This window comes from Aethalodelphis obliquidens, unplaced genomic scaffold, assembly GCF_003676395.1.
Source record: "Aethalodelphis obliquidens isolate GAN/ISIS:26980383/991018 unplaced genomic scaffold, ASM367639v1 scaffold1, whole genome shotgun sequence".
Taxonomy (NCBI): domain Eukaryota; kingdom Metazoa; phylum Chordata; class Mammalia; order Artiodactyla; family Delphinidae; genus Aethalodelphis; species Aethalodelphis obliquidens.
Window position 1 is genome coordinate 68,345,973 of NW_020837945.1, and position 19,389 is coordinate 68,365,361.

The 19,389-nt window shown below is 48.6% G+C and overlaps 1 protein-coding gene across 1 annotated transcript in view; it reads left to right on the top strand.

Annotated features, from left to right (window-relative positions):
• Positions 1-2,635: 2,635 nt before the first annotated feature.
• PDIA5 (protein disulfide isomerase family A member 5) overlaps positions 2,636-19,389 on the top strand; it is a 92,484-nt gene continuing 75,730 nt past the window's right edge. Inside the window, exon 1 of the mRNA XM_027106550.1 lies at positions 2,636-2,790. Within this exon, the coding sequence (XP_026962351.1) occupies positions 2,743-2,790 (48 nt within the window). The 5' untranslated portion in view covers positions 2,636-2,742. The remainder of the gene's footprint in view (positions 2,791-19,389) is intronic.

Here is a 19,389-nt window from a genome sequence, read left to right on the forward strand (position 1 = left end):
TCTCTTTGTGTCTTCACACAGTCTTTCCTTTTCTTTGTGTGTCCTAATGTCCTCTTTTTATAAGGACACCAGTCATATTGGATTAGGGCTCATCCCAATGGCTTCATTCAACTTAATTACTTCTTAAGGCCTTATCTTCAAATATAGTCATATTCTAAAGTACCGGGGGTTAGGACATCAATATATGAACTTGTGGGGGAGTAGGCACAATTAAGCCCTATTATGAATAAAGCTGCTGTGAACATTTTGGTACATATTTTATACATATACTGTTGTCCAAAGTGGACGAACCAATTTACATTCCCATCATCAATGCATGGGAGTACAGGTGCTCTATATCTTTACCAGCCACTTCATTTTACAGATGAGAAACAGAAGGCATTCCCTGGCGGTCCAATGGTTGGGACTCTGCGCTTTCACTGCCGAGGGCCGGGGTTCCATTCCTGGCCTGGCGCAGAGTCACCAAAAAAAACAGAGAGGAGGAGCTGAAAGGCCCACTTTCCCATATGCAGATCATGAGCTTGAGGATGCAGAGCATGCAGAGGAAGCCCTGCCTGATTCAGGAATTTCTGAAATTCTCCAACACATCACTTCATTCAATCAGTTAGTTATCCAAAAGAACTCTGAGAACCACCTGAGGCTCAGGTCCTATGCTAGGCTCTGCAGTTAGGTGGCTAACAAGAGAGACATGAACCTACGTTCCACTTGTAGCAGGAGACCATGGACACACCAACTAAACGAGTAGTGGCGGACTGTGGCAAGGGCTGGCAAGGAATCAGCAGAACCTGAGCTAGAGGATAAGGGGCTTGGGGGTGGAGACCCTTTAGATGGGTTGCTCCAAGGGCCTTTCTGAGGATGTACATGTAGGAGAGCCCTGAAGGGATTAGAAGGTGGCGGTCAGACCAAGGACCAGGGAGAGTGTTAAGGAAGAGAGAATAGGAAAAGTACTAGCCCTGAAGTAGGAACAGCTCTGATGGTGGGGGATGGGCAGGAAATGATGGTTTGTGTAACTGGAGCCAAGTGGACTGCATAGGGGAGAGGCAGGAGACGAAGTCTAGAGGCCAGGCCCAGACCATGCATGGCTCACAGGTCATGGGGAAGTGTTTGGATTTCATTTTATGGGCAATGGGAAACCATTGGAGGGTTTCCAGGAAATGGCTAACAAAATCCGACTGACATTAACAACTGCATTGTAGGGGGTACAAGGAGGAAGGAGCAGGCAAATGGAAGGCGCAGTCTTGCCCTTGAGTGGCTGAGACATGTCAGTGACTTAGACTTGGGAGGTGGCAGAAGAGTTATATTTTGGAGGTAGAACTGACAGGATGTGGTGATGGGTTGGATGGGCCTGTTGAGAAGTGAGGATGAATCAAGGATGACTTCTAGGTTTTGAGCTTGGAACCTCCAGACAGTGAGCAAAGATCTTCCAGCTATAACCTATCAATCCTAGACTGTGCACTTCCTTGTCCATCTCACTACTATATATCTTGACCCTCAGGGTGTAGTAGGTATTTAATAAAAATTCTTGAATGAATAACTGATTCCACACATGAATGTTTTAGCACAAGGAATGGATTCAATGATGGTTTTTTTTCTTTAAAAATTTTTTTATTGAGATAAAATTCACATAACATAAAAGTAACCATTTTAAAGTGTACAATTCAGTGGCACTTAGTATCTTCACAATGTTGTGCAATTATCGTTTCTGTCTTTTTCCAAAATCTTTTCATCCTTCCCAAGGAGATCTTGTACCCACTGAGCAGTCACTCCCCAATTCCTCCTCCCCCCAGCCCCGGGCAATCACTAATCTGCTTTCTGTCACTATGAATTTGCCTATTTCCGGATGGTTCATATAAATGTAATCATACGATATGCATACTTTTGTGTCTGGCTCCATTCTTAGCATAATATTTTCGAGTTTCATCCACATTGTTGCATACATCAGTAGTTCATTCCTTTTAATGACTGAATAATATCCCACTGTATGAATATATCACATTTTGTTTATCCATTTATCTCTCAATAGACACTTGGGTTGTTTCTACCTCTTGGCTATTGTGAATAATGCTGCTATGAACATTTGTGTACAAGTATCTGTTTGAATACCTGTTTTCAAGTCTTTTGGGTACATGCCCAGGAATGGAATTGTTGGGTTATAAGGTCATCTCTGTTCAACTTTTTGAGGAAATGTCAAACTCTTTTCCAACAGCTCAATACAGTTTTCTGAATGAAAAAAAGAAACAGTAGGAGGGACGCAGGGACGACGGCTTTTCCTATCCTCCACAAGCGGCACTGGACTCTGCCATTTCCAGGCTGTGTGATCTGGGTCATATTAAGTTCTCTGGGCCGCCACCTCATCCTCAAAGTGTGGAAAATAAAACTTACCTGAGCTCAAGGAGATCTTGTTTCTAAAGTTCTAGGCACAGAGCAAGCCCCCCAAATTAACTGCTTTCCCTTACTCTTTGACCCTGACCATGTCGCACTCCACTCAGACTTCTACCTGGCCTGGGGGCCAAGTTCACACCCGCGGACCCCTGCTCAGCCATGCTGCAAACTACAACTCCCAGCACGCACTTCTCCCCGGCAGGCTCTGCCAGCGCGGTGCGCATGCTTTGGCAGACGTGGCACCGGGAACTCGGAGGCGGGGAGCGGCTGGGAAGTGGCGGCGGTGGCTGCCCCCGGCGGAGCTGCGGTCGCGGGAGCCCGAGTGGGGACCAGAACCGCCCGTGGGCAGCTGCGGCGGGGATGGCGCGGGTCGTGCCGGCGTGGTTGCTGCTGCTGCTGGCGGTCTGGGTGAGGCTGTGGCGCTGGGGTCCGGGCCGGGACGGCACGTGCGCCCGGCGAGGGTCCGAGTTCCCTGCTCCCGGCCCTCCCGGGACGTGCGGGGAGATAGATGCCTCCGGGCGCCTGGTTGGGGGTGTGCGTGCCGAGCAGGCGGGGACCCGGTGGCTGCGGGGGAGGCAGCGGGGCGGTCGCCGTGCACTCGCAGCGGGGTGCTCCGGGGCTCAAAGGTCGAAAGGAGCCCGGGGTGGGGGACCCCGGGGGCACTGGGCGATCCCTCGCGAGGGTGGGGGGCTTACGCCGCGGACACAACTTTGCAGGGGCGCAGGTCAGGGGGCGGCCGCGGGCTAGGGCCGGACGCCGGCGGCTTGCGGGGGTGCTGCACCCCAGACTCCGGGCCCTGTACCTGTGTGAGTACGGGGTAAGAAGGGGGTGCTTGCCACCAGCACTGCCGGAAACCTTGTTCTGGAGCCAGCCACCTAGTTCTTGGTTTCGGCTCTGAGCAGCCGCGAACCTCCAGTCACCACGTGGATCTCCGCCAGCCGGCCAGGCTTGGCGGGGCCGGGTGGGGTCACCGCGGGGGAGTTAAGCTCCTTCACCCAACTGAGGCTGGCTGGAACCTCAGCCACTTTCTGGCTTGTGACGCGGCCTATCGTTTAATGTACCTGACTTAATCTTCTCATCCATGAAATGGGGACGCTTTAAATACCACTCTAACAAGGTTGCCAGGAGGGTCGGATGAGAAATCGGAGGACGTAGCTCTAAACTGCAAAACCGTACAGGAGTGGAGAAGGGGTGGGCCAGGGTGATGGGAGTGCAGGCTCTCCGGAGGAGTTTGCTACCCTTGTGGGGTGGGGGAGGAATGCCGCAGGGCATCCCTGAGAGAGGTTGGAATGGGTGTGTCCACAGCACCCAGGGCCCCGGGTTTGGCCTTGGTGTTGCTGTGGGTGTGTGATAGGATAATACGGCCTCCTTCCACACCTCTAGTATAACTTCTGGTCTGCCTTATTTTAGGACAATCTTGGCTCCTTTTTTACCTGAAGTTCCTGAAGGGAACCTCCTGCTGCTGGCACTCTCTCCAACCCAGATTTTACAGGTTTTTTCTTTTGGGTGTGGCGAGGATGCTGGATGAAACGTGAGGAGAAAAAAACGGAGTGTGGCTTGAGTTGCTTTAAATACTTCCATCTCTCAATACCCTGACCATCTGGGTTCGCCAGTGAGGAGTGACCCTGTATTTTCTAGTTGTATGAAAATGGGTGGGAAAGGAAGGTCCTTGCCCCTCTAGATCTGACCATTCTCTTGGAGAGAAATGAGGCTGGAGTGGGGCAGTGTCACTTCCCGAAATCTAGGTGTGTTTGATCTGTTTGTATTCTGTTCCTGCTGCCGGTTGGTCTGGGCTGGTTTCTAGGCCAGGCAGGACTGCTGGACTGTGCAGAGGGGGCCATCTCCAGTGCCACCCGCTATCAGGTCTTTGCACTTGGGCTGTTTTAGGAGGTCCTACTTTCCTCTCTTCTTCCCCTTTCCTCTCCCTCCTGTGAAAATAAAAGGCTTGAGACTCAGACCAGAAAGAAGTTTCATTCAGCAAACATTTATTTATCAACCCCATTGTTTGGCTGGCACTGGGTTGGATTTTGGGCAGGGAGCAAAACACACATTGTTCCTGCCCTCTGGTGTTGCCCTGCGTTGGGCAGGGGAGTCAGTCCTGTGAGCAGATAAAGACAGAACAGTGAGTGCTGATACTTGAAGTTCTGGGAGCACGCCTGAGGGGAGCCATACATTAATTTAGAGGGAGGTCAGCCATGACTTTCCTAAGGGGTGGGTTGAGCCCTCAGGAGGGGCTGTGGGAGTCCTCTAGGCAATTGAGGTCTGCTGATGCCCTCCACCTGGAGGTGTGGAGAGTGGGTAGGTTTGCTGAGAGCCCTAGAACCTGGGAGGCCTCAACAAGGAATTGACATCTTCTCCTTTCCCCAAGCCCAAGATTGACTTAGCAGGTGTGAGCCTGAGGTGTAGGGTCAGTGATGAGTGGCGGGTGGACACCAGGGTGGGCCTTGGTAAATATAAACTCTACGTCCATCTGATAAGGGTTCCGCAGCTCCTGGGAGTGGATTGGGTTTCTTTGTCCACTCAGTATTTACTGGGGGCAGATACGCGCAGAGCACCGGGCTGTGACCCAAGAGATACAGAGAAGTGTAAAGGGGTCTACAGAGATTCATGGACAGGGGTGTACACCCACCACGTTTTTTACAATAGCAAAAATAAGTGGCTTAAATGCTTAACAACGGCAGCATGTTTAAATGATTTCTGGCCCTATCCATACCACGGAAAGTCATGTTTATAAAGAATATTGGTATTTACTACAATGCTGGGTTTATTATCAAAATATGTTATGATGCTTATGAAGAATATCTAAGGACATGGAGAAGTATTTGAGTGTGATAATTAGGGGAAAAGCTGGATACAAAACTGAGTCCCAGGGTGGCTGAAGATAGCTACAAAAGTGTTTGAGGGATTAGCAGTGCATCAGAATGTTTACAGTGATTGTTCTGGAAGGTGGAGTTTTGGGTGACTTTTGCTTACTTCTTTGCTTATGTTTTTTTGGTACTTGCCAAGTTTTCTATATGAATGTGCATTAGTGTTTGATCAGAAAAAGTTAGTAGAGGAACTTTTAAAAAAGTTTCTTTGGGGACTCGCAGCCTTCTACACTCTGGGGTGGAAACAGCGCTAGTCAACACTTGGGACAGGTTAGTTCCAGCCCTTCCAGGCTGGGTGTCTCTGCCCTGGGCCTGCGGCTGGGGAGGCCAGGCTGTCCTGTCCCTACCCCTGCAGCCGACTGCCCCTTCCTGCTGTCCCACTCAGCTCCTTCCTGCAGCTGACCCTTCCCCGGGGCCATCCATGCTGATTGTTGTATAGTCTCCATCCAGAGCTCGCTCAGAGTGGAGTAATGTCAGAGCTGGAGAGGACTCAGCCTCACCCAGCTCAAGGGTTCCATCGTCAGGCTGAGGCCTGGAGCTGGGCTGTGATGAAGTTTGCACTGGTTCACAGACAAATTGGAAAAATAACAATGGTGAATGGCTTTTTTTTTTTTCATGATTCCAAATATTTCCGGTTTAAAAACTTCATTTCTCTGACACGGTGTCCATATTGAGGGAGTGCATGTAGGGGGGTGGGGTGGAGGAGTGGTTTATAATGTCCTTTTGAAAAAAATGAAAGCAGTGATAGTATATTGTGATTTTATTAAAAAGTCCTTTAATTGATAAAATTTATTTTAAAATATATATGTAATACACACTACATATTTTTAAACATATACTTTAAATACATGTTTAAAAATATATCCTGCCAATCTGTGAGCTTCAGAGGTCTGAGAACTACTGACCTAACTCAGCTCCCTGATTTTAAAAGAGAAAAGTGAGGCTTTGAGAGGGAAGGGACTCACCCACTTGAGGCCGCCTAGTTTGTAAAGACAGAGTGGGGATGGGAGCCAGGCCCCTGAATTACACATCAGCGTTCTTCCCCCTCCATCTCTGTCGTGCCAGCTCCCACCTGCTTCCCTCCTCCCACTGCTCAGGCCTCTGCCCCAGAGGGTGGCGTGAAGCTCAGAACTTGATGGCGCAGTGGGTAGGGGTGCAGGAAGCAGCAGACGTTTGCCCTGGTCTCTCCTGCAGAGCTTTTAATGTACACGTATTTAGGTTCTACACAGCTATATATTTAGTAGGCTTTTATGGGCTGGCATGAGAGCCCAACTGCCATTGATAATGCTGCTTGGAACCTGGAGTGCACTTTTCCCACAGAAGTAAACACATTACAGAGGAAGTTTTAAAACAGAACTGGCACACGAGTTGGAATGACTGAGTGCCGTAGGAGTGGCAAACACAGTGCTGTGGATTCGGACCAGGGTCATGCTCTGGGGCACCAAGGGGCCAGAGAAGGGCCGCAGCTCATGCCTCACAAGGAAGGCAGACTCTGTGACAGCGGGGATCCTCCCTGTCCCAGCACCTCGCCCAGACCTGGCGTGCAGTCACCCCCAGTCTGTGTTTGGTTGAAGGAATTAGTGTTGCAGGCAGGGAAGCCAAGACAGAAACGTGGGCAATGAGGAGTGATGGGCCGGGCTGGATGGAAGGGAGGATTTGAGGGTGGGGTTGGGGAAACGAGGCTGGAAAAGTGAATTGGAAAGAATCTTAAATGCCTGACAAAGCTTTAGGGACTTGATTCTTTAGGCAATGGAGAGATATGATGAAAACGGCCCTTTCACTAACAAGAGCAGTTACGCCACAGTGGAGGGTTGGGTTGGAGCGGAAGAGACTGGATTAGTTTTCCCAAAACAACACTTTCTTCCTCTTACTTTCTTCTCTGTTATCTACAAGATGTAGTCCAGTGCGATGGTATAGAAAGAACATGGGCTTTTAGCCAGCTAGACACTCAGGAGCTATGTGACCTTGGGCCCTGACTGTTTTCTTGTTGTCAGTGGTGGTAATGATACCCATCTTGCAAAGCTGAAAGGATCAGAAATAATACAGGAAGCACCCAGCACACTGTGTGGCACGTGGACGTGCCCACTAAGTAGGAGCCACAGCAGTCACCTCAGATCGTTGGAGAAGGGGCGCCCGGAAGCCAGTGAAGGGCCAGAGCGGGTGTGAGCGGAGGCTGCGAGACACGGCTGGGGGGCCCGTGCAGCCAGGACTCTCCCCGGCACAGTCCCCTGGAGCTGAGCTCCTGATGGCTCCTTGCCCCTCTGCACTGGGCCGCTGCAGAGCCTCTGGATGCGGGTGTGTGTGTGTGCGCGCGCGGGCATGCGTGCATGCGGACAGAGGAACTGAGGATTTAAGTGCCCTGTGTTTCCCCTTTCTTCTGAAAGTGGATCCTCTCTTGAGAATGGAGATACCAACCACACCGCCTCCCTGGAAGGTACGCCCCAGCTTTGTGGTTTTGTTCTGTGGGGCTCTTGTGTCTCCCTTGGTGATTGTGGTAGGTTTTGGAGGCTAAATGACAGTGGACCAGAGAGTGCGCATGGGGTGTAGGAGAGCCTAAGTTCTCCTACGTTGCCGGACTTCCATGGTTTACTTGCCCCCCGCTTCCTTTCCCCCCACACCTGGTGTCCTAGGTTTCAGTGGGAGAGGGAAGGAGCTCTGTTCCTCCTGCCTGGCCCATCCTGTGGCCCTGACCCAGGCCTCTGGCTACCCATTTGACCTGGCAACGAGAATTAGAAGACACCTGGTACATTTGTAGAGGGCTTTAGAGTTTGCAAAGCATTTCCACATATTTCACACCTGTGTAGTTTTGAGTCCCACATGAGCTGGGTGAGGTAAGCTGGTTGAGTACTGTTACCCCGAAAGAGGGATGAGTAGGCTGACAGAGCAGGAAGAGAGAGACCATTGATGGTCATGGCCTGGAAGGGGAGTGGGTCGCCTGAATGTCTGAGCAGCCTCCTTGGCACGCGCTATTTTCTGAAATCGCAGCACCAGCCATTTACCTGGGGAGTCCGTGAACCTTGCTCTTTAGCTCCCTGATGGCCTGAGTAGGGGCCATAGCCAGGCCCTCACTGACCATCCTTCCTGCCCTTCTCATCACCCTCCTGCATGGCTCTAGATAGCTGTCCCCTCGGACCACCTACGTCCAACAGGGCCTCTTTCCACACACCAGTTTATGACCACTTCTAAATGATTAGCTTTGCAGTCATGCAGTGCGGGGGAGTCGGGGTTAGACACTCAGAAGGAGTATGGGATTAGAATAGCCTTTTTGCGTCTTTTTGTCCCCCAAGGTCATACTGAGCCCCCAGGTGGATGTGCGCTCTGTTCCCAGGTGGCCTGATGGTGAGCCTGTGCCCCGCTTCAGAGTTCCCCACTCCTCACAGCTGGCTGGGGCAGGGGTAGAGAATCCATCGCCCCAAAGAATCCCACCATTTGTCTAACCCCTTGGCTTGAGCAGATGTCTTTAATTCGTGAGCAGATCCTTTAATCTTCGCGTGGAAGGTATTAATGGAGATCTAGGTCGAGGGCCTTACATTGGGGCTTAAAACATTAGGGTGATCTAGCTTCTGAGCCAAGATGTGGGCTTGGCTGGAAAACTCTGTTATAGGGCCAAGTAGGGCAGGCTCCCGAGGAACAAGCAGGTTTGCTGTCATCAAGGGGTCTGACCCGCTGGGTCCTGGGCAGAGTGTCGTACATGCTCCTCATTTCAAAGAAACATGGACCACTGTCTGCATGTTGCACGTGTCACAGATGTTCATTTATTCCACAGATCTTTCTTTTTTGTTAGTGTTTTGTTTGTTTTTTATTTATTTATTTATTTTTGGCTGCGTTGGGTCCTCGTTGCTGCGTGCGGGCTTTCTCTAGTTGCGGCGAGCGGGGGCTACTCTTCCTTGCGGTGCACAGGCTTCTCATTGCATTGGCTTCTCTTATCGCGGAGCACGGGTTCTAGACGCGCTGGCTTCAGTAGTTGTGACACGTGGGCTCAGTAGTTGTGGCTCATGGGCTCAAGAGCGCAGGCTCAGTAGCTGTGGTGCACGGGCTTAGTTGCTCCACTGCATGTGGGATCTTCCTAGACCAGGGCTCCAACCCGTGTCCCCTGCATTGGCAGGCGGATTCTTAACCACTGTGCCAACAGGGAAGCCCCCTTTTTTTTGTTTTTAACAGATACTTCTTGAGAGTATTTTATGAGCCAGACATACTATACCAAGGCATTTGGGACAAAATATAACTAAGATGGACACCATCCCTTCCTCCCATTGCCTAGCGAGAGAGCCACTAATTTATTATTTAATTCAGGTAATAAGTGCTGGAAGGAGGAAGATAAGGTGGTAAGAGAATGTGTAACAGGGGTCCCTATCCTACTGCAGGGAGTCAGGAAAGGCCTCTCTGAAGACTTATGGACCCTTTCTTAGAAAAATGTTTTTAAATGTATAAAACAGAATGCATAGGATTACAAAAGAAACCAGTGATATTGAAATATAGTTATTAAAATATAATAAATTGTGACAAAATAGTATGTATTTTTTTAATGCGTCATATAAGAAGATCTAGTGGCAAGTTTGATAATTTCTGTAATTTTAAGTAGTGATAAGCATAGACAGTGTTTCAAGATATCTGCAGCAATCCTCTTGTGATGAGAAAATGTGATTTCTGTTGATGGCAAAGTCACAGACACTGTAAGTGCTACTGTAATTAGTTACCTACATTCATAATAAAGGGAAGGCTAAATTTTAGTGAAATCAGTGAAAACAGAGATGTGATATTTCCCCATCCAAATTCATAGACCCCAGTGTAAGAAAAATTATCGCCAAACTTGGAAATAAAAGATGATCTAGTGACTTTCTAATGTCACACTGGAGCATTGTCTAGGAAGCCCACCTCAGCGGCATCCAGTACTTTAGGGAATGTCACTTTGTTTATTATTCCTTAGGACCCATACTCTGTAAAGTTAGAAAGGATGCAAATGATTTCTGTTTGGTAGAGAAGAGAGATCCTTCAGGACATTAACCGGCTTGGTATCTCATTTAGCAATCATATCATACCTGTTTTTCATCGACCACTTGTAAGTTTCTTATAACTACTTCTTTTTTTTTTTTTTGGGCGTGCTGCACTGCTTGCGGGATCTTAGTTCCCCGACTAGGGTTTGAACCTAGGCCCCCGGCGGTGGAAGCATGGAGTCTTAACCACTGGACCGCCAGGGAATTCCCTATAACCTCTTTTTAAAATCTTTTTATTAACCTTTTTTTTCTTATATCCTCTTTTGACCAAGCTTTGTCATTTTAGTGGGTCCCTTATTAATGAGTTAATAACCCTTTGAAATATGCTCAGTCTTTGTTTGTATGAGAATTGGGTTTTTAACATTTGAGAATTATACTTGACCCCGGTGTAAGAGCCGCTGAGTGAGCAGGATGTGAGGGTGTGGCGCTCAGAAAGGAGGTCTGGGCTGAGGATGTTAATTTAGGGGTGCTGCTCAGGTGGGGGACCCCAGGGGAGGGTGTGGGGCAGGAAGAGAAGATGGACTGAGTGAGTGAGCCCTGAGGAACTCCCGCATTTGCAGGATGGCGGAGGTGGATTTACAAAGAAGATAGGAAGGGTGGCTGGAGAGGTAGAAGGGAGACCAAGCGAGTTCTGCCTGGGTTCAAGAGGCTGAGCAAAACGAGAAATGGAGGTGCCCGTTGGGTTATCCATGTGGAGGTCATTGCTGGACCTCCACCAAGAGCCTCTTTGGTGGTGGGGGGCTGACAGCTCTGACAATGCTGAGGAGTGGGTAGAAAGCGGGGAGGGAGATGGAACATTCTGGCTATGAGGGAGAGGGGAGTGGTATGGAGTCCAGGGAGGGGGTTTTTAAACGATGGAATAATGGCCTTCCAACCTGGCTGTGAATCCAACCGTCTTAGGGAGGTATGCGTAAAAATGGATTCCTGGGCTCTCCAGATCCACGAGGTGATTTTCTTCAAGGGGAAGGCCCAGGAATCTGTATTTCCAAAAAGCTTATACTTATTGCTGTTGTGCAACTACAAACTGGAGACATTTACAAGTTAACATTAATTTTACGTGGTGGACAGTATTTTGCCAGCCAAGGTTGCAGCTTTGGGCCGAGTGGTGTGGCACAACTTCTGCCCATGTTACAAGTCACATGCACTAGTGACACTGTGAGGCATCAGTTGGCTGAAGCATGGGCCGTTTTTGCGTTTCTCTGCAGGCGTTTAGGGAAGTGTGCACAAGCGGGTAGCAGAGAAGATGGCTCAGGCAGTCATCGAAGCTCTTTCTTGTTGGTTGTGCTCAGTAGCTAGATTGGAAGGGAAAGCAGACTTGCTGGCCTTTCGGGTCTTGTTCTGGGTGGAGCTCTGGGGAGTGGAGAGACCTCGAGGGATACCAGTGGAAAGTGTGCACATTGATGGGCAAAGAGAAGAGCTTCTAATCTGTGCCCAGAAGACCTCTGAGTCCCGGCTCTGCCCTTTTAGACTTCACCCAAGTTGAATTCCTTAAGTTCTTTTTTTTTTTTTGCGGTACGCGGGCCTCTCACTGCTGTGGCCTCTCCCGTTGCAGAGCACAGGCTCCGGACGCGCAGGCTCAGCGGCCATGGCTCACGGGCCCAGTCGCTCCGCGGCATGTGGGATCTTCCCGGACCGGGGCACGAACCCACGTCCCCTGCATTGGCAGGCGGACTCTCAACCACTGTGCCACCAGGGAAGCCCTCCTTAAGTTCTTTGAACCTCAGTTTTCACATCTGTAAAGTGGGGATGGTACCACCTCCCACACAGATTGTTTATAGCAGTTTTTCAAACATTTTTACTGCAACTCCTGGAAGAACAATTTTGCATTTTACATTATAATCAAGTACATATATGTCTATATGAACATAACAGATGCAGATTTTTCACCAAAAACAGTCTTGCTGCTTATGGTACAGACTGATGTTTCCTTTTCTCTTTAATTTTTAAAAATTAGTTAATTAATTTTTGGCTGCGTTGGGTCTTCGTTGCTGAATGCGGGCTTTCTCTAGTTGCGGCGAAGAGGGGCTATTCTTCGTTGCGGTGCGCAGGCTTCTCGTTGCGGTGGCTTCTCTTGTTGCGGAGCACGGACTCTAGGCACGCGGGCTTCAGTAGTTGTGACTCGCGGGCTCTAGAGCGCAGGCTCAGTATTTGTGGCGCAGGGCTTAGTTGCTCTGTGGCATGTGGGATCTTTCCAGACCAGGGCTCAAACCCATGTCCCTTGCATTCTTAGCCACTGTGCCACCAGGGAAGCATGGATGTTTCCTTTTTAATGTTATTTTTAAAAATGCTGGTGGTAACCCACCGAAGTGATTTTATGACTTGGCTCTTGGGTTAAGGCCAGAGGGGTAGAAAATGCCGGTTTAGACCCTCAGCTTTAAGGGACTGAGTGATATACTGTATGTCAAAGCACAGATTTACCTCATGAGTCATGAGCACTTGAATTGTTATTTTCAATTAATGGAGCTTTGAGGCAGGGTTGGGTTTCCGGAGTGGGAATTCACCTGCTCTTCCTTCGTCCCTGCTACCTAATTCTCTGCTCCCTCCACCAGCTCTTCCTCGTTAGCAGGCCTGGCACACCAGGCTGGCAGCAACCCAGAGCCCTCTTGGCTCTAGAAGAGGTTTTCCACAACATTAAAAGCTTTAGGACTTAAGTCCTGGTTAAATGCACTGCAGTTGCAATTTCAGGATAAGAAAACCTGTTTTCATAAGCTCTCAGATCAGTTGTCCTGCCTCTGAACTCTCCCTTGTTGACAGCCACGTTTGTGCTGTGGAAACAGGTGGGAAAACTGTGTAGCCCATGTATAAGGTGTGGCTTTTAAAGGAAGCAAAATATAAGACGTGCAGCTGGCTGTGCATTTATAGGAGCAAGCGGAGAGACGTGTGTGGCTCTAGGAATCGGTCTTTCCACTTCATCTTGGGTCTGAGTCACAGCTCTCTTACCTACTTGCCAGTGACGTTGAGCAAGTTTCTAACTGTTCTTTGTCTCGGCTTCCTTATCTATAGAATAGGTATAATGAAAGTACCTACTTAATTCACTTGCCAAGAGAATGAACTAGATAGTCACATGAGCAGCTTAGCTGGCTCCTGGTCACACAACAAACACTCTGTACTTGCAGCTCTTATCATTATCATGGCCGCATCCCTAGGCCCTCGATGTAGGGATTAAAGAATCCTCTCTTGGGTTCTGTGCCAGCCAAGCGCTTTCCTACTTCTCTTTCTTTCTTAAGCACATTTAGCTCCTCAGCTGTAGCTAGTCAGGGGTCCACATCCCAGGGCCAGGCTTCTGTCTTTCTGTCACTCTCACACACACACAGACACACACACACACACACACACACACACGCCATCCAGGAGGTGCTTGTTTTTATTTCAAAGTCTGCTGGGTGGTGGACATTTATTTGAACATTGGGAAATATCAGTGGTGAAATCTTCAAACTAGGTTTGAGGTTAGGCCTTATTAGCTCCTTGTGAAGAGGGTATTTAGCCGTAGTGCTTGGTGACAGATGCTTAAAATTTGCCCATTTAAGGGGCATAAATTACCTATATTTAAAAATTAGCATTTCTCGCCCCCCCCCACCCTCACTCATCAAAGCCATTCTAGGTATGTGTTGCATGCAAAGTTCTTTGCAGATTCTGTATAATAGTTCTTATTAAAAAAACTACACAATGTCAGGTGAGCAGAGGAGTGAGCAGTCAGTCAGCTGGAAGTGAGGAAGGGCAGATAAGCACTGCTCTTACATGGGAAAGTGCCCATGACACTGGATAGATGGCCGAGGATTTCAGGAAGCCTGTGGAAGAGGTGGGGGCAGTATTTGGTTGTATTCTAGGCATCTCTTTTTTTTCTGTCTTATTTTAGGTGTTTTCCCCCTAACTCTAAGTTTGAAATAGCCTTAGAGAAGAGCTGCAAGAAGAATATAAAAGATTTCCATCTGCCCTTCGGCCAGATTCCACAAATATTAACATTTTATCACATTTGTTTTATCATATTCTCGCTCTGCATATATAAAGTTTACAGACATGACTCTCCTTTGCCCCCATAAACACTTCAGTGTTTCCATTCTCTTACATAACCAGAGTACAATGATCAAAGTCAGGAATGTAGCGCCTGGCTCGGGACTTAATCCAGAATCACATGTTGAATTTAATTGTCATATCTCTTTAGTCTCCTTTAATCTGGGCCAGTTTCTCAGTCTTTGTCTTTCGGGACCTTGACATTTTTGTTTGTTTGTTTGTTTGTTTTTTGCATTACGGGCCTCTCACTGCTGTGGCCTCTCCCGTGGCGGAGCACGGACTCCGGACGCGCACGCTTAGCGGCCATGGCTCACGGGCCCAGCCGCTCCGCGGCATGTGGGATCTTCCCGGACCGGAGCACAAACCCGCGTCCCCTGCATAGGCAGGCGGACTCTCAACCGCTGCGCCACCAGGGAAGCCCGGGACCTTGACATTTTTGAAGAATGTCCCTCAATTTGGTTTTGGATGTTTCCCTTTAGAGCATTGTATCAGGAGACATAAGTTGATTTGACCCATTACTGGTGGTGTTATTGTTGGTCCCTTAGTTGAGGAGGTTTCTGTCAGGTGTCTCAACTGTAAAGTTATATTTTCTTGTGGTGGGGAAATACTTTGAGATTGTTAATTATTTCCGTGACGGTAATCAAATGATGGTAACTTTCGTTTCTTTAAGTATTTCTATTGGACATGCCTATTATGGTAAGTTAGAAAAATACGCACAAGGACGAAGCCTTACTTTGATGCATTTTTTCTTCCAGTTATTTTCTGAGCATAATTTTGTGTATAGTTGTAATCATACCATGTACAGTTTGAATTCTATTTTTAAAAACTTAACATTAAAAAAATATCTTTTCATTGCACAATCTTTGAAAACATCGTGTGAATGCACGTTTTATTCTGTTGAGTGGTTTACTCTCAGTAATCACTCCCCCGCTGTTGAATATTTAGGTCGTTTACAATTTTTGACTCTTATGAGTAGGACCGAGCAAGTCATGTATGTGTCAGAATCTCTGCTAATTTCCTCGGGACACATTCCCAAAAGTGGAGTTACGGAGTCGAGGAGCGTAAATACTTTTAAGGTACTTGATTAATTGTGCCAAATAGCTTTCCAAAAGAAATGTACTGGTTTAGGCTTTTGCCAGCACTGTATGGCAGTTGGCTGCTGTATTTTAAGAGATTCACTAATGGTGTTTCTCAGTTTTTTTAAGAAAACCATGATCCAAAAATCAAGATTTGTGTTGAGATTAATTTCCTGTATTGTGAATTATGAAAGCATAGATATTTATTTCCAAAAGTAAATTATAGTGTAATATGGCACGTTACCCTCTTCAGGCTCTGCCACCGTGCTCCCAGCCTTGGGGTCAGTCACACTGGGAACCAGGAACATGGCGGTGTCTAGGGCAGATCATTCAGGACAGTGAGGGGCTTGGGGGCACATGAGGAGTCGGGGAATTTCCCCTACAGAATCCTAAGAGGGTATGTGTTTGCTGTCTTCAGAGTGTGATAGGCTGGCAGAATGGCTTGGGAGGGGGAGGAGTTTGACTTTCTAATGACTGGAGCCATCCAAAATGAAATGGTAGGACACGGATTTCTATGTATTAACATGTTTAGTTTCCACAGCCTTCCGGGCTCCTCTGTACTGCGCAGCCTCAGGAGATTTTGAGGCCTTGGCTCTGGAGGGCTACCTGGAGGCTGGAGATGGCATGTGAGGAACGTTGAGAGGAGTCTTGTATCTGGGAAACCAACCAGCCCAGCTCAAGCCTGTGAACTACAAGGAATGTCCTGGCCTTCTGGTCGCCTGCAGTGGTCCCCTTACTAGTAAAGGGCTGAGGTTGTGGGGAAACTGGAGAGTTACTAGCTAATTTTCCTTTCACTTGTGGGTAGCTGTCACCAGGTGACCAAGATACTGTTAGGAACAGGCATAGTGCAACTCGGGTAATTAGGAGGAACACAGTAAATCAGATCCTTGATAGTCTCGCTGTCTCCTTCCTTGTAACAGTTTATCTAAAGTATAATGCATGATTCAATGATTTGAAATATCCCAACTGGAGCAGATGTTAGTATTTCTTTCTAGTTAAAGCTTTTGTTTCAGTAGGCATACAAGATCTATTTGCATGTGTGCCAGAAAACCCAGAATGATAGTGCCTTAAAGCGACTCTTTATTTCACTCACATAGAAGCTGGAAAGGGGTGTTCTAGGGCCAGTATATCCCTCTGTGGTATCAGGATCCCAGGTACGTTCTATCTTGATAACTCCACATTTTTAGCAAGTCCTTCTACCTCATTGTCTCAAAGTGGCTGCTTGAGTTCCAGCCATCTTTCCAAATTCTAGCAAGCAGGAAGAGGCTAAGAAGACTCATACCAGGTGTCTATGAGGGACAGTTCCTAAAAGTTGCCACATAACACTTCTGTTTACATGCCAGGGGCACTTGCTGCAAGGAAGACTGAGAGGTTTGACTTTTAATGTGGGTGGCCACATGCCCAGGGCAACTCAGCAGTTCCTTCATGAGGTGTAATTACCTCACCGTACTTCTCTGGTAGTGGTCATGAAACTAGGTTTGCAGAATATCACAATTGGAAGGGACTTTGGAAATCCCTTTCAACCCCTTCATTTTACAGAGAAAGGAGAGAGGAGACATGGCTTGTCCAAGGTCACATAGTCAGTAAGTATCAAAGCCAGCACAAAACTTGGGTCTCTGACTCTTTCTAACAAACCTCTAGCTCTCAAATACTCAGCCAGCTGGAGTTCTCTGACCTTGGGTTCAAGTCATCTGTTTTTAACCTTATTCCTGGATCCCTTTACCACTAGCTTCCTAAGAGTCTAGACTTAGATTCTGACATTTCAAAACTATTTTGAGCAAAATGTGGGCTACACTAAATTAAACCAGTTTCTTCACAGCTCCCAACATAAGAAGGGTATCTTTTTTCAGGTGACAGAGCAAAAAAGGTCAAGTCCCACCTCCACCCTTTTTCCGTAATGTTAACCTTCTGTCTTCAACTCTTTTTCCTTTAGCAAGTTGCTTTTACATAATAGAATACCTCTGGCTTCATGATCTGCATTGAATAGTGAATCTATAACGACAGACAGCCTCCCGGGCTATAGAGAATGTGAGGGTGCTGGCATGCGCCCCAGAGATCTGGAGCTTTTTAAAGCTGAGGGTGTAATGTGGCAAGGACTGTTCTCCCTGTTATTTTCCAGAATTGTATGACTCTTTATGTCTAGGCTGGTGGTGATGGTGGGTGAGGTTAAGTGAAGAGAGGAGCTTGTGAGTGTGGTGTGTTAGAGGGACAGCGAGGCAGAAGGGAGCCCGGACCCCTGTACACACCTCTGATTAATGGCAGATCTGGGCTGACTGCCCCAGGGTCCCGAGAAGGGTGGTCGACAACAGGGTGCTCTAGGCTTGCGGGAAGCAGAGGGTTAGTGTAAATCCCTGCTGGGACTCTCCTTGCCAGGGGATTCTGGAAGATTTGGGCTTTTCCTGGCTGCTTTGATGGGCCTGGCTGGGGAAGGAGGTGCTCCTGGGAAGGAGGTACTTCTGGGAAGGTGGTCCACTTGGGTCGCTGCGAGCCCAAGGAGCTTGTGGGGTGGAGGGAAGCAAACACCTCTGGCCAGGACCCGAGAGGCCCGAGCCCTAGTCCGAGCTCTGCAACTTGACCTACTGTGTGTGACCTTGGTAAGTAAGCTAACCTCCCTGAGCCTCAGTTTCCTCATCTGTAGGATGAGGCTAGTGCCCACTCATCAGGTTATTGTGAGGGGCAAATGGGCACACAACCTGGAAGGACCGTCCTCCGTGTGCTTTGTGGCCCGATGGTTGCTGTGCTGACGGGTGATCATTCGAGGTTTTGATGCTGCATGTGTGTACGTGCACATATCTTCCTGCCTGGAGGTGCTGTTTTGCCTGATTGCCGGCAGGGCCCTGGAGAGGAAAAGGTGGTGCCGTTTCTTCTGTTGCCCTTGCTCTGTGATTTGTCTCACTAATGGTACTAATACAGATAATTACCATGATTGTGTACTGTGTGCCAAGCATTATGTTAGGTTCTCTATGTACTTTTCTCCCCCTCCTTTAATCCTCAGCCAACCCCGCAACCCCGCAGATATCAGTATTATCTTCTCCACTTTATAGGCAGGGAAATGACACTCGTAACATCTGAGATCATTTAGCTATAAGTGATAGTGCCTGGCTTTGACCCCAGGTCTGTCTGACTCCAGTGCTCTTTCTGTGGTGTCTGAGGGGTGTGGGGAAACCACAAAGGGAGGAGAGGAGCGTGAGCCTCCAGGCTGGAGGACCATTTGTCTGGTGGGCCCTGAACAGGGCAGACACCTGTTAGGAGAGCACTGCAGGGAGTCTGGAAGGTGAGGGGGAGAAGTCAGTGTCCTCGACCTCATTGCCTGCAGCCGTGGTGGAGGGTGGAGGTGAGGACTTCGTGCCAGGCACCCTGAGTGGGCTCTGCAAAGCGCCTTGCACTCTGATGGGGGAAGGGGCTCAGGGTGGAGGGGGCTGCTTCTCTGATGGAGGGGCCCAGTGTTCTGAGGCGGGTGTAGTACTATGACAGGGGTTGGAGGCTGGGGGGACCGGTACTTTGATGGCGGGGTGGGGGGGCGGGCACTGACTCTGATGCAAGCAGGACCTGGCTTTGGGGGCCTGTATTCCCTAGCAGTAGCGGAAGGGAGCCGTTCTTCCTGGCAGTGTTCTGCCCTGCACCCAGGCAAAGGTTTTATGGATCTCAGCCCAGCCCATGGGGTAGCTCAGCCCTGATGTAAATACTGTTAAGGCTGGGGCAGAAAGGAAACAATTATTGGGGGAAAGAAGGAGTTTGCAGAGGGCACAAAGGGGATATTTTTTCTCTCCTCTACCTCCAAAGGGAAAGACTTAGAATGTAAAGAGCCTGCGGAACCCAGGAACAGTTCCATGGCTGGCTCCGAAGGTGGCTGGCTTCCTTCTCAAACGTTGCCCCATCCCTGCTGAGGGCTTGACAAAGCAGAGAGTTTGTGCATCGTTAAGTAGTTATAGTTGCCTTAGTTATTGTTGTTAGCAAGGTTTGTGGCTTGTGCCTTATGAAGTCTGCAGGAAGGCTCTTGGCAAGGAGACCCAAGGCTTACTGCAGCTGTATCTTAAGGAAAGGAAGGAGCGTGCACAC